This window comes from Spea bombifrons, chromosome 5 (assembly GCF_027358695.1).
Source record: "Spea bombifrons isolate aSpeBom1 chromosome 5, aSpeBom1.2.pri, whole genome shotgun sequence".
Taxonomy (NCBI): Eukaryota; Metazoa; Chordata; class Amphibia; order Anura; family Pelobatidae; genus Spea; species Spea bombifrons.
The window spans coordinates 80,165,440-80,180,442 of record NC_071091.1 but is presented as its reverse complement, the minus strand read 5'-3'; the positions used below and the strand labels follow the sequence as shown (position 1 = coordinate 80,180,442).

Genomic DNA, 15,003 nt, shown 5'->3' with positions numbered 1-15,003 from the left:
ATAAAGATAACTTTACCGTTAATAATTTTAATGTCTGTCTTGCTAATCGATTTCACCACTTGCTGGTCTCTCTTGTACACCTCCCAGTTGAAATATAACATTTCAAACAAAAACTCTTCCCAGAATTATTCTTTAAAAAAAAATATATATATATATACTATAGTATGTAATGGCGCATTTTGGCCCTCCAAAACATGAAAAAGCTATATATATGTGGAGTTGCTATAGTATATGGATGATGCTGAACATAAATTGAGCGTATGATACTAACAGCATTTATCCTGTTCAAGGAATCCTAACCAAAATTATGAAAGTATGTTTTGTATTTAAAATTTAATGCAGTATTTATGGTATACACTGCTAATAAATAATGTATAATATTTAGAAATATGGTGTCAAATGAAAGCCCTATTTGTGATAAGAAAAAATTATATTATATAATGAAGGGAAGGTACACAGAAAAGGGGTAGGAATGGTTGAGGGTGCCAAATACCTTTGTCAGGAAAGGGTTAAACCTATAAACACCCTTTATTAGTTGAATTAAACATATGAATAATCATATCCAAAAAGTTGCACGGATGTTATGAAAGTTTGTGTGTTTATTTTACAGAACTGGAACACAAGAAGTGAAGATACAGGTTACAGTTTATTCCGGTCCTTCTTTAAACATGCTTGTAAAAAAACTTTCTTAAAAGCCTTTCTAAAACTCTTGTGACACAGAGGATAGAGGACGGGGTTAATTGCTGAATTTACCCATAGGAGCCAAAATGTTATATCATACCAGTAAGAGTCAACACAGTAACCATGGCAAGCAGCACGGATACTCATCAAAAATGTGTACGGCGCCCAACAAATACCAAAAATACAAACAATAATAGCAAGAGATTTGGCGACTTTCTTATCCTTTGATAGTTTAATCATATAAACATCCCTGTTATTTGCAATATTGGTTTCAGATAATGAGGCTCTTTTTCCCAAGCATTGTCTAAGAAAAACAGGGGTCTTCACTCTTTTCCTTGCAGTAGATCGGAATTGTTTGTGGTCTGAAGAAGATAACACAATATTAGTTGAAATAATGTACGGTTGGACATCTGCTCCCCTTTCTTCTGAATGCTGAGGATTGGAGGAAGCTCTTTTGTTCTTGTTGCGTTTTTTAATGTTCCAGTAGATGCTCAGATTAAAAAATGAAATGCTTAGAAAAGGTAAAGCAAAACCAATAGATGAGGCTCCAAGCAGAAAATACCATGTGTAATAAAATCCCGCAACACAGAAGCTTTCGGACATGCTATAGTCTCCTGTGAAATGTTCCCAGAAGAGAATGGCTGGGCTGTACAGAAGAAATGATACTATCCAGACTACAGTCATCTTAAGGATAGTCAGACTATGCCGTTGTTGTAGAGAGCGATACAAAACCTGATAAAACATAAAAAGCGATTAATATTATTTATTATTTTTGTAAGACGTACCGTTATATTGACAAAATAATAGCACATACCAACAATAGAACCATGGCTGGTAAAGTTGGGGGTGGGTATAAAAGTGATTCTGGTGCAAAATTTAAAAAAAATGGTCAAGAAAGAAACCCTGGAGTCATTGGCGTAAGGGGAACATGACCCTGCCAGCACTACACGATGGTGCACATGGTATTAGGGCAGGAAAGGGTTACCCAGCAAAGGTCAGCACGAGGAAAGAACGAGGGAGGAAGTCACAAAGAACGTGACTGTAGGGGGAAGGGGACAGGGCTATAAAGCCCCTCTAAGCACATGTGCAGGGGGCAATTACTAAACACCACAGGAGCAGTTTCCTGCCCACCCTCCCCTTGTTTTTTGGCTATGTGTTTCCTTGTTGGCTGTTGTTTTTTTGTTCCCCCTTTCTCTCTTTTTCTGCTTCTTTTGCAGGATACGTTTTCTTTGCTGATGGCGGAGGAGTTCCCCGGAGAAGTTTGAAGGATAATGGGAGTGGCGAGTTGATTGTTTTGGTTAGAGTTAATGCCCTCCCTGTACAGGATTAAGCAAAAACTTAAGGTGGAGCTCCCCTATCCGACCCGCGGTTGTTTGGACGATTGCTGGTATCCGGCGGAAGGGGTAGTGTGCCATTGTCTGTGTTTAGGTTGGGAACAATCAGCTCATTTGTTAAATAAATCCAATCCTGCTGGTGTCTGACTTTTATTTCAGGTTTGGGAAATGGGGAACCTCCTGGGTATGTGCAGCAAGAACATTCACATGATTGTAAGAGTGATAACACTACTCACATCTTATATGTAACCCTATGTAAGATACATCATATATATATAGGAGATTAAGTGCAGTTTTACTAGACAATCAAAAGAAAATCCAAAGAAAATGCCAATGATATCCTTTATCTTATGGCATAACATCCTATTGTAAGCGATACTCCACAAGTGACTTCAGTGTTGCCAACTGGATTTTGCCCAGTCTCATAGCTATACTATCTTTGAAAAGACAATAAATGTCATACTTACAGCCATCGTGATGCAAAGAAATCTGTCAAAGCTGATAAGGACCACATTAAAAGCTGAAGCTGTACACATTGTATAATCAATGACCAGCCACAATTTACAGAGAAATCTTCCAAGCATCCATCTCCCAGTCAACATATATGGTACATATAGGGGTATAGCAATTGCACCTACCAAAAACAGAAATATCAGAAACCACAGTGTACGCTTTAGAATGCAGAATAAATATTAACAAACCATCCCGGATAAAAATGTGCAGGGTTCCCCTATAACATGTATTTTACAATCATTTTAGAATAAAATGTAGTTAGATTCCTTCATTCAGAAATGTATTTTATACAAGTTAATAATTATTTTATTGGAACAAGGCATAAATGCTATGTTTAGATTTTTTTAGAAGAAATACAGTTATCTACAAAATGTCATGCAATTATTTTTATATATATATATATATAAATATGTAAAGTATATATATATATATATATATATATATATATATATATATTTGGATAGACTCTATTAATACTTACCCAGTAAGAAATCACAAATGGCCAGATTTAACAGGAAAAAGTTGCTATGTGTCCTTAGCCGCTTGTCCACCATAAAAGCCAACATTACCAGAATGTTACCAGCGACCGTTAGGAATATAAGTAAAGCTATCAGAACGATTACTAGGATCTTTGTACCTTCTGTAAAATTAACAGCTTCACTAATCACAGACAAATCTCCATCAGACCAGTTACTTATTCTAAAAGTTAGCATCCTGGAGACAAAATACATTACAATGCACCATGCATATTTATTCTGACAAATTTAGCCACACAGCATCCTTATGTATCACATATAGAAAGTATATATATATATATATGTGTATGTGTATACATATATATATATATATATATTATTTATTTATTTTTTTTCAAAGGTATATGCAGATAATCCCAAACCAATTTGTAATAATTCACACAACACTGGGGAATAAGAAAATAATTCACAGATGTTTTCCCCAGTGTACATAAACAATGTGAGTGTTTCCCACTTGAGTATGTTCAGGTCTATTTTTTCATTTTCTTTCTTTCCGTTCGTTCTTTCTTTCTTTTTTAAAAAAAAAAAAAAAAAAAAAAAACACACTTAACATTCTGCATGTTATGCAGAACACCAGGTACCTTATCTTCTTCCACAAAAGGATCCAACCCTGATCCTTCTCTCCATTGGAAAACCAATCGAGGGCTGGATTTTCTTGGTCTCCCTCAAAAGTAGGGACTCACTGAAGTCTTCAAGGGATGAGGCAGCCAAAAAGTCCCCCCAACAAAAAGACAAGTCTTCAGCAACCTGGCTCCACTGTTGGCTCCACTGTGGCATTTTCAGTGTGTTCAATTCTTGAGTAAACTTAATAATTTAAAAGAAGAGTGCAATGCATGCACAAAAACCTAAATAGTGCCATGTGCAGGGGCTAAAAACAAAAAAGTGCAATAAAAGCCCCAGACCATGGCTGTTATTATTAAAATGAAACCATCACTGACCAGCCACGTGCAGAGGAAGGGTCCGTGTGCCTATGGTGCTTTTACCAGCCCAATCACAGTGAGTGTGTTCCCGAAGAACTGTTATTAAAAATAATAATTGCTTTATCAAAAATAAGAAAAAATAAAGTTTTTTTAGTTGAAGTTGAGATAACATACAAAATACCGGTATGTAAAGTAACATAAGATTTTAGAGGTCATTCTTCTGCTTCCGATGTAATGAACAGAGACAAGGCATGAAGACATATGAAAACATGGCTTTCCCCTGGAAATATGTTGATTTCACAGTCGGACAGATTGGCGACACTAACATTCGGGACAATATTAGAAATAGAAGATGACACTAGTGTTCAATTCGACAGACCAGGTGTTCCAAATATAAAACATGGGGTGGAAAACTTTTATAGATTGCAATTTTACATTTAATATATAAACAGCAGCTTATGTAATATGTTGTTTCAATTTTTAATCTAATTTAAGTTTGGTAATATTGAGTTTTTATTATTGTTTTAGTTTTTAAATATGTATAATATCTATCTATAATAACACTGATAGACTTGTTATCATGGCACCTCTCAGTGGGTGGGATATATTAGGCAGATACTTATTTCTCGTTAATGCTGGTTCTGATAGAAAGATGTCAGAACACAGTGCATCACAGTTTGTTGCGCATGGGGCTGCGAAGCTGCAGACCAGTCAAGGTGCCCATGCTGGCCTCTGTCCATCACTGAAAGAGCCTATAATGGGGACATGAGTATAAGAACTGGACCACAGAGTATGGAAGAAGATATCCAGGTTTGATGAATCAAAATGTATTTTACATCACATGGATGGCGGGTGCGTGTGCGTTGCTTACCTGGAGAATACATGGCACCATACATACATGAAGGCCCCACCTCGCACCTTACAGGACTTTTCTTCATCGTAATAGTTGCAGTCCAGTTGTCCCTTTTCCTGTATTCTTGATGAAATTATACTTCACAAGACCAGAGCCCGGCCTTACATTGGTCCAGGTGGGTCTATGGGACCTAGGAGGTACTTTGACAGTGGTGGCAATCTGCCACCTCAAGGCAAGTTCTCTCTGTCGCTGTTAAGGAGGGGCGGGGATAAGGGGGGGTCACATCACGTTGAATGACCTCGCGGTGTATGTTAGTGTATTGTTTTAGCAGGAGTATGTGCCTATTATATGAATATAAAAATCAGCCTATTGTAAAGTGTCAAGGGTGAGCCTAGGGTTAGTGGTACCTGGAAGAGTAAAAGAGTGTGTGTGAGTATGTATTTGTTCACAGATCATTTCGGAACCTAGCAATGCTCAACACCAATGTTATAGAAGGACGGCACATAAATGTTACCAAGTAATGATGCTTATAAAGGCTTATGTATCTAGAGAGTATCTAAAGCTAGGCTTGATACATGGCTCAACGAGTTAGTCTATTGGCTTAGTATTGGCCCAATTAAATTTTTTTATATGTTTTGTGTTTTATGTTGTAGCATGAGTTTTTAGGTGATTATTAGACTTTAAATATATTTTTTTCATTTACCAGTCACTGAATTTATACAACTAGATTGCTGGATAACTTGCTCAGTCCTGCTTTCAGAGTAACACAGATCCACCATAACTATACCTGCAAATAATGGTTAAATGTAACTGGCATGGTAATAAATATGGAGAAACAGAGCCCACAGGGAAGCGTTTGTGCAATTGGTACGTATACATCTTCTCAGTGGATGTCTGCATCAAATAATGGGATCTCTTAATAGAACATAGTTGTTTTTGTTAGAAAAAGAACAAATCCATCATATTCAGCCTTTCCAAGTTCTTCTTTTTATTGATCTTCAAAATATCCCAAAGGAGGTCATTTTATATAAAACAGGAAATACAATTTATTTTTAACTTTATAAAACAATTATATTCCTGTAGAGATTTTTTATGTTGACCTCAATTTGCCCATTGATGTTACACGGCTTTACAAACCGTCTCCAAAAGGTTGTTGGGTTTGTAGTGCATGCAGCTGGTTCCTTTGCTTCCGTAACCTCTGTGCCACTGATTTTGGTGTCTTGTTTTCTTGCTGCAGGGATGTTCTTGCCAGGAGAACTGTGAAAACACCGTATCACAACACATCTGCCACAGCGTTGGTAGAGCTGGAACGTAGTATTCTGGGATTATGCCCCATATTGGGCATTGTTATTTACTTAATGCTGGAAGCAATTACTGAGCATGGTCAAATAATTTTTAGTGTTCTGTCCTCTTTTTATTTTCCTTTGGGGTGTTTTTGTTTTTCGCAGTATGCTTAGCCAATTCTTCCTAAAAATAAAAAACACCAGATAAAGAATAACTCTTGTTAACATTGACCTTTATTAACAACTGCAATATATGTGTGATAGCAAACAGTTGTGTCTCCTTAATCTACTGCTGTATTAACTACGGCAAGAATTTCACAAACTGGTCAAACTGTAGTTTGAGAGCACAGAGTAATAGGCTTAGCAATGTACATTATATGGATACAATAATGAGTTAAAATAATTTATTTATTAAGAGACAATTTTGTCTAAAATTAAACAATCCGTCACTAATGAATTGAGTCATATCAAAATTTGTTGGCATGTTTGTAGGAGTCAGCCCCATTGCTGTAAAACCATGGGCTTTTTCTCCCTAGTGGGCAATCAGCCTCCCACAGTGTGCCGCTGCTTATTTGGTCAATTGGAGAGATTATTATCCCTTGTAACAGTACCACATTCAGATGAAGGCTCCTTGTACCAGGTACTGTGTCTAGGTGAACGATATGACACATTATTATTTATTGATTTATATAGTGCCATCATACAAGCTTACAATATAGGAGACCCCCTTGCAGTAAAGCATTCCAGACAGGGTATGACTGTTAAATGGACTATACAGAGTCATAATAAACATCATACTAAAGGACGAGTTGGTACATACACCACAAGAACTAACTTGCCCGTCTTTCAACAAGCCATAAAAATATTAGGTTTTGGTGCCCTCTATTAGTACAAAAAAACATAGGGATATTATATTATCATGACAACTTACTGAAGCGTGAGTGTAGTTATGCTCCACCAGTATGTTTCGTGCACAGTTGTTGATATGTTTGAAGCGATCTGGTCCAAGAAGAATACCTCCATACCACCGTGATACCACGACCATGACATCATGCACATCTAAGATCTAGAGACAAATACATGTCAGGAAAAGGCTACTACTCCATGGCTATAGAACTGCCAGTATGCTACAGACCCAAGGACCACTAGAGATTAAGTATAGCCTGGTCTGTATAGACATGATCTCATGAAAACATACTCATGACCCTTGTTGCATGTCAGTGGTACACAACTGCAGACCGAGAGAGACCCAAACAGGCCAGAATTTTGGAAAGCTCAACTGAAACCATTAAATATTAAACTACTTGTTTTCAGGCAAGGATACACAGATTTCTTGGCTCATTTATAGGACTAGAATCGCATACCCTGTTATATGACATGCTTTAGGGAGTCTTGTGCATCTATCATTCCTAATCCCTGATCCATAAATCCACACATTCCATTTAGATTCCCCGTCATACATGTTCCTAAATGGAAAGCTCAGATGAGACATTTTTCTAAATCCCCATGTGGTTTTATAATCCGATCAATCCATGTGCACAGTGCTTATTTGTCTCGAAAATTCCAGTACCCCCTGGCATTTATTATAGCATGTTATGATTACAGCTTCTATACTTGAACACTGGTGGAGAACCCAGCATTAATTTAATTACTTTGGCTGAGGGACTTTACTACTTAAATTGAGAAATGATAAAATGTTTTTGGGATTATACCTGGATGTTAATCCAGATCTGATGCTGCGTAACATATTACGTTACCTGCATAAGATGGAGCAGTCGTTTTCCTGCTGCAGTTTCACCATCGTCTTCACAGTCTTGTATAAACGTATTGGTTTTTTTAGAATGTATCCTGGAAAGAGTGCGCACATTAACGTGTGTGATCACACATTGCAGATATTGTTCCATAAAAGAAAACTTGGGGGTACAAATCCAAGATAAACTTTAGATTAAGTGTCAGGGATTGTCAGCTGTCAGTTCTTGTAAGTAATACTTTCATGGAAGTTAAAGACGAAGTTTTGCATGGTTTTAAGAAAGGCCATACATGCCAGCACCCTAACACATCCTGTGCGCCTATGTATTATTTTATTTTGCTATTCTAGGCAGTAGGGCACCCACCTATATGCATAAATGTTGTGAGTGGCGGCAGCAATCTTCTTGTTTTCATATAACTTTTTCAGCAAAGCTTTAACCTAAATTAAAAAAAATAGTGCACAGATTAATAAACATAGTCCTAAAATCTAATCTATAGGATTATAGTGGATGGTAGTTGGGCGGAATTGGACCCCAAGCTTCCTAGATGCATCATGCATTCTATCATCCCCCTTTGCTTTTTTCCTATGCAAAAACCTCAGTTCCACATTCCAGCTCATTTCAATACACCATATCCTTCTTATGATAGTTTGTCCCATCCTCTCTTCAATTGGCATTCCTTTCTGTAGAGTTTATACAGTGCGAGAATTTAAACATGAATGAGATGTTACCTCATGCTACCTATTATTTCCCAATTATTTGACACCCTATTTTCCTTTTTACTACATAACACCCGACAACACACACTCTTTCCAGCTCCTATTTAACACCATATCATAGACAATAATGTACAAAAGAGGCTTCCTCTGCCAACAGGTAATATTCCATAAAGGGTGTAGTTCATGTTCTGTGTATGAGACATATTTCATTGTTCGGTGCGTCTAAAACCCTTTAAAGCTTAAATGATTTTATTGTGTGCATTGTTTCCCCCTTTAAAATCCAGAGGGATTTAGAGATTACATATTCTTGCCTTGTAATTATTGAATATAAATATGATGAAAAAAGCAATCTGCACTCGTATAGATTTTGGATGTGTGTACACAGCAGGCGGACACATACACCAGATGCGATAATGGTAAGTGTGAGGTGCTTTATGGCACAAGCCCTATACAAGCATGTGCCTAGTGTTCCAGATTGTCAGTCCTCGCCTATATGGAAGAACATTGCAGGGGCGTGATGATACCCTATGGCACATGCAGTTAATGTTGATAAATATTTATATACATACAGCATAGTTACTTCCTAGAAGACCAAGAATATTGGAACATTAAGCCTTATTTAGTATTATTTTTTCCTCTTTATTTTCCTGACCCAAGGAAGCTATTAAGTTGCTCGAGATTCAGGCTGCACAATCACAGCTCACTTCATTCCAGTTACATGCGGGAGCGGATTATATTTTTAACACACGTTGAAATACCCTTTATCAATTCACTTTGGTTGCTTTTTAAATGTATCCTTACCTGAGATGTGTTGACTACTGGAGCCAAGTGTGCCTGAAATGTACTTCTTCGATCACTAATGGGCTCTCCATGTGCAATTGTAGGTGTTTCTTCTGTAGTTGCTAAAGAACAATTAACTAATTACTCTGATAATCAGATACAATGTAGATGCAATCTAAAAACAACTTCGACAAGGGCATGATGCTAAATGAAAAGAAAAAGAAAGAGAAAAGTTTAAGACCGAAAAAAAAGCCATGGCCGTTGGTTTACCCAATCACAGTGCTTTAGCAAAATTAGGATTACATTTGTTGATGTTAGATTGTTGTAAAATATTTAATACCTTCTGAGGTTTCAATAAATGCTTCAAGAACTGCGTTCTGTAGCAAGACATTTGGTAACTCAGAATTAGGTAGGATTTCACTGTCATCGTCAAGAAAAGCTTCCTCGGTTGTGGTTTTAAAGCCTGGACCTGCAACAAAAATATACTAATTTGGTTATAAATTAAAATTAAAACATAAGGATTGTTAATTCTACTAGGCTAGAAGGTAAAGTTGCATTTGCTGTATATTGAGACCGTTCTAAAAAGATCTCATTGGTGATGATAATATTTTGTTATTCTTGCTGTTTCTGTTCATGTTTGGCCTTGTTTTACCAAGAGCAAGCATTTCATGCATTTACGTTGCTCTGGAACAGAAATTAAAATGCATGAAAAGCGCACATAGTGTCAATTGTCAATAATAATTTATGTATTTATTATTTATTTAGAAAGGTATGAGGACTGACTTAGCAGAGCATTTTTTAAGGAAAGTATATTGAAAAGCAACAGTTTGTCTAAAATACAAAATTAACAAAGTTCCCATGTATTTTTGTATATGCCACGCGTATATAAGCCATATGGATCAATAAATTGCATAAACACCTGGATTAGAGGCCTGAGAAGTCTGAGATTTGTCGACCAGAAATTCTCTAATCTTCTCTACCCATAGATAAAGTATGTTCTCACCAATGTTTTGCCTGCAATAACAACCAAAGACAAGTGTTTTTTTTTTAATTATTTTTTTAAAATCTCCACTATCCAATTTAACATTCATATTAGCTATTTGTTACTGTAAATGGTTCTCTCTGTTGTATGTTATACATTTTAAGCCTTGCTCCCCACTTGAAAACAAACTTTAATACATTTTAATAAATTGTACTTTATTTTACAATTGTACTTGGTTTAACGACGTGGGTTTAAAAGTGTTTGCAGATTACAATGGGTGTGCGATATCTCAATAATTCATAATATTTTCTCACTAGAACTCCCGCCATCATATAAAGCTTACTGCATATGATAGCTGCATGGTCCCTTTAAATGTAAGCGGTGTCCCCCTTGTAAATGCATGCACCTTCTCTCACCCCCGGGAGATGTGTTTGTCTCCGCTTCCTGATATGTTTACCTCCAGCCAAGCATTTGGACACCACATAAATATAATTACCACTGAGCCATCATACGCATTGAAGAGTCCCTTAAGGAAATAGTTACGCAAATCTTACTTGTATTCAAAGTAAGCTTTGCACAATTATTTTCATAAAAGTAAATCCTTATTCACCTTTCAATGCTGACCAAGGAAATGGGGAACCGGTGTAAGGTGCGTAAAGCAAGGGTGACAAATTTGGGTTTTTGGTTTTTTTTTTGATCTAGGAGCCAGCCACAAACACACATACTAACACACAGACATATTAAAACACATACTAACACATGCATACTTACACACGCATACTAACTCACATGCCAACATATTTACACAAACACAGTAACATACTCAAACACAGCTTGCATTCGACAGAACATCTTCATCTGCACAGACTCAGTGAGTGTGGTGGAAGTGAGGGAGCGCGAGCCAGTGGTATGCTGGGAATGGCGGTTGGCGGTACAGGGCAGGGAGACCCTCTCAGTGTCGGGGGCTTATGTTATGCAAAGTTCAAAGTGCGCTTTAATTTACTTGTGACCTGCCGCCACTGAATTAGGCACTAATGTGCACGCTGGACTTTTAAGCAAGTAACCCAGTGCTCCGCTGCAAAACCTTAGCTATGCATTATACAGGCTACATTATACCAAGCCCGGGAATAAATCCACGTTAGTGAATAAATCCAATTTAATCAATGAGGCACCCAAAAATAAAATAAAAAAACTTTATTTGTGATTTCAAAGCACAAATCTGATGATACAATGCTAAAAGATGAACTACTTAAATGGTTTATTTTGTTTTAGGGTAAACAGAGGGTGCTTTGTCAATACATAAATGCAAGCCATTCAGATGGTCTTAATGAGACATTTATACACCAAATAAAATATTAAATATTTGTTAACTAGACAACATTATAATAGGTACTTACAAATAGATTTCTTCCAGACTATTTGATAAGACAGCACGGTCTTGACCCCTCAGCCAAGGAGCACTGCAAAGCATACAATATTTATACATCACATTTCTAATGGTATTACACAAACTATCATTTACATTTTGTATGAATCCATTTTACTTGATAAAGTGATATACATTAGAATGAAAGGGACAGTTTAATGTATTTTACAGCCTCACCAAGGAAAAATGCATAATAAAGTACACCGTAATATTTGAAATAAAAAATAGGAGATGCTGCAGCTGGCTGGTGGAGAGTACACAACCAAGGCACAGGCAAGAGGAGATGTGTTTGGCCGAACGTATCTCCTGCAAGCCAAAGAGCTAGGGCAGGTAAATAGGTAAATTCCACAGAACCCCCCCCCCTATATATTTGCATTGGGACCACATGAAAATTATAACGAGTCACACAGCTATCATGTACATTAATGTGACCCACATCATAAACATGTGCATTATTGCAATGCATTTCCCAGCCACTCGATTTGTGCTGCTATCATTTCTGAATCAAATCAAAAGCATCATAAAACACTTACTTTAGCTGATAAAGAGGTGGTGCAGAAGATGGGTATTCCGGAGGCAGTATAACCTGAAGACATAATGGAGAATTCATTCGTTACAACTATTTCTTTTCCAGGTTGTAAGAGCCAAAACAGTCACTTAAATATCAGGCTATAAAAAAATGTTCTTTTTTTTAACAAAATGTCCATTTCCCAGTTCTTAGGGAAACAACATTTTTGATTTGTTTTGTTTGTAAGTTAATGTTGTTGCCTTAACTCCTGGTGTTATAACTGCCAAGCTTTTATATCATGTCATTCGTTCTGTAGCTTTACTCCTTGGCGGGATACTCTACTTCACGCCTGTCTTCATTGTCCAGAAGGTATTCACCAGAGATAATTCTCACCAGCTTCTTCTGCACATGTCTGGCCTGAATATTTTATTGTACGCAGAACATGGTACGCATCCCCTGAATAAATCATATTTGTGATCAATGGGTAAGTAGGGGGATGATGAGGAAGATTAGCAGTATATATTTACAAAACATTTTATGTTAATGTATCATGCAGCCACTTGTCGCATACTTCAGGACCTGATCTGTCGCTGGAGCGTCAGACCGAGTGAGTATGGGTCTCCAACGGTCAGCAGCCCACCAGGCATTTGCCCTGTGTGCCAGATGGCCAGACCCTGGGGTGGCTGGCTTAGCCTTAATGTGATAAAGATAGATGGAGCGGAGGAAGGTTTTCTTGGGGGAACTATGTCCTGTCTTATGAGGGATAGATTAGAGGGGTTTAAATATACTTCCTGACCCTCCAACAAGTTCAGGTAATGTCTTTTACTTTACCTGTAAGCAAAGGGTCCACGTTAGCTGATCAGTAGAGTCTGAGATGGTAATGCAAAATATTCTTGCAGCTTCATCGATGACGCACCAGTCATCTCCATATATAGATGACAAAGCTTCAATCTCATCAATCTACACAAATGGGGGGGGGGAGCAAACATTAATACTGTAGGGGTGAAAAAAAAATATACTCTCTCCAAAACTGAACGTCTCATCTTCCCTCCCTCCAACATTTCCTCGACGTTCCCATTGTCAGTGGTGCATCCCCCCATCCCCTCACGCTCGTTGTCTTTCTGTCACCCTTGACTTAGACCTCCCATTCACCCCCATATCCTCAAATAACTGCCAACTCCATCTTAAAAACATTGTCCGCATTTGTCCCCTCCTAACACAAGATGCCACACAAAGACTCTTCTCCGTGCCCTCAATATTTCCCATCTTGACTATTGTAAATCTGCCTTAGCTGGTCTCGCCCCTTTAGAATCCAACATGAACACTGCTTCTTCGGCCATCACTTTACTAGCACCTCTCGCCTCCTTCAGTCTCTTCACTGACTTGTAAAGAGGGAAGATGATCTCCTCCTCCTGTGAGTCAATATCCGTTCTATACATGACCAATATATTATAGGCCTTTGCACCTGCCAACTGGCATTGTGCACTGTTGCTAAATCCCATGGTTATTATTTTTACCATAATGCAGAACTTTACATTTATTGGTGTTGAACGTCATTTGCCACTTGCCTGCCCAGTCCCCCCACCCCATGGAAATCGTCCTACAGAGAAGTAACGCTGAGGTTAGACTATATTATCCTTCCTAACTTAGTGTCATCAGCAAACACTGAGACACGCCTCATGGAGATCATTATAAATTAAAAAGTTATACTAGTGTGGCTGCTCCGTCCCTGACAGCGGCACTTTTACCTCTTGTGTAACACACCTTAACTCCCTCTAGATTGTAAGCTCTTGGGCAAGGGCCCTCCTCACCTGTTATTCCTGTAAATCAATTTGTTATGTTACATACTACTTGTTATCTTCTATCTACCTATTGTACAGGGCTATGGAATATGATGGCGCTATATAAAACAATAAATCTATCTCACCATGCCATAGGGTATACAAATGATTCAGGTGAACGATTGCTAAATCTAGCAGAGGGGTGGCACACAATAAAAAGAGAAAATTACAATAAATGCAAATCATTTGTCAACAAAGCGTAACATTTTTGTAAACAAAACACTTTACTCGTCCTCCATTCTCTTTAGCTGTTGATCCTTTTTTTAGTTATTATTGTCGGCTCTTTTGCTGTGACAGTGCCGTGTATTTAGAAACATGCCATCCTAAAAAGGGATTAAAGCTGTGCTTTACAAGCATGCAGCTGAGCGTGATGGGATTTGTAAATTAGGAGGAATAACACATGCTGCCTACTTGGCTCTGCAGGTTTTCCTCTTCCGTGTCAGCCATGGATCGCAGCTGTTTCCTGCGACCGGCTTCCGTCTGGGGGCTGATCCTTGTAAAACGGCGAGGCAGCAGACTCCTGTACAGGGGCGGAATTACGGCGAATGCCGTGCTACCCGCTGGATGCAGCTTGGTCCCGTGAAATCCGGCAGATAATACTCTTCTAATATTCAATGCTCGTTTGGGGAAGCTTGAAAAAAACTGTCAGCTCACTGGCCAAGTCTATGATCGATAAAATTGATGCAGTATACCGAGACATGTACGTGTGTAGATATACCATATATATATATATATACACACACGCACACATATACATCCCTTCTTCACCTGGATATATAAAAATGTACACACGCAGACTTTTAATTGGAAGTGTTGCTAAGATGATTTAGGGAATACACAATACATGGCTGTCCTATGATCACCGCTAACATATATATA

General features: G+C 37.9%; 2 protein-coding genes across 3 annotated transcripts; both read right to left on the bottom strand.

Moving 5' to 3' along the window:
• Positions 1-639: 639 nt before the first annotated feature.
• Positions 640-3,241, bottom strand: LOC128497725 (histamine H3 receptor-like). The gene is made up of 3 exons (XM_053467886.1): positions 3,010-3,241; positions 2,483-2,649; positions 640-1,413 (listed from the first exon to the last, which is right to left on the bottom strand). The coding sequence occupies exons 1-3, from the start codon at positions 3,239-3,241 to the stop codon at positions 640-642; spliced, it is 1,173 nt and encodes a 390-aa protein (XP_053323861.1).
• Positions 3,242-5,801: 2,560 nt separating this feature from the next.
• On the bottom strand, positions 5,802-14,603 carry IMPACT (impact RWD domain protein). Of its 2 annotated transcripts, none has more exons than XM_053466483.1 (11): positions 14,536-14,603; positions 13,115-13,243; positions 12,309-12,361; positions 11,747-11,809; positions 10,287-10,381; positions 9,708-9,836; positions 9,389-9,504; positions 8,235-8,308; positions 7,878-7,968; positions 7,052-7,186; positions 5,802-6,304 (listed from the first exon to the last, which is right to left on the bottom strand). In XM_053466483.1, the coding sequence occupies exons 1-11, from the start codon at positions 14,569-14,571 to the stop codon at positions 6,233-6,235; spliced, it is 993 nt and encodes a 330-aa protein (XP_053322458.1). In that variant the 5' UTR covers positions 14,572-14,603; the 3' UTR covers positions 5,802-6,232. The 2 variants fall into 2 exon arrangements, with proteins under 2 accessions (XP_053322458.1, XP_053322459.1); XM_053466484.1 differs by having other exon boundaries at positions 9,389-9,489.
• Positions 14,604-15,003: the final 400 nt, after the last annotated feature.

What these genes read in the sequence shown, in the direction of transcription:
- LOC128497725 (XM_053467886.1), bottom strand. Translation starts at nt 3,241, where the DNA reads ATGCTAACTTTTAGAATAAGTAACTGGTCTGATGGAGATTTGTCTGTG. An exon ending in CATTTGTGATTTCTTACTGG is followed by an intron (nt 2,650 to 3,009) that starts GTAAGTATTAAT and finishes TGTTTTTGGTAG; the next exon opens with GTGCAATTGCTATACCCCTA. An exon ending in TTCTTTGCATCACGATGGCT is followed by an intron (nt 1,414 to 2,482) that starts GTAAGTATGACA and finishes ATGTTTTATCAG; the next exon opens with GTTTTGTATCGCTCTCTACA.
- IMPACT (XM_053466483.1), bottom strand. Translation starts at nt 14,571, where the DNA reads ATGGCTGACACGGAAGAGGAAAACCTGCAGAGCCAA. An exon ending in AGTCTGGAAGAAATCTATTT is followed by an intron (nt 10,382 to 11,746) that starts GTAAGTACCTAT and finishes TTGTTATTGCAG; the next exon opens with GCAAAACATTGGTGAGAACA. An exon ending in GACTGCTCCATCTTATGCAG is followed by an intron (nt 7,187 to 7,877) that starts GTAACGTAATAT and finishes ATTTGTCTCTAG; the next exon opens with ATCTTAGATGTGCATGATGT.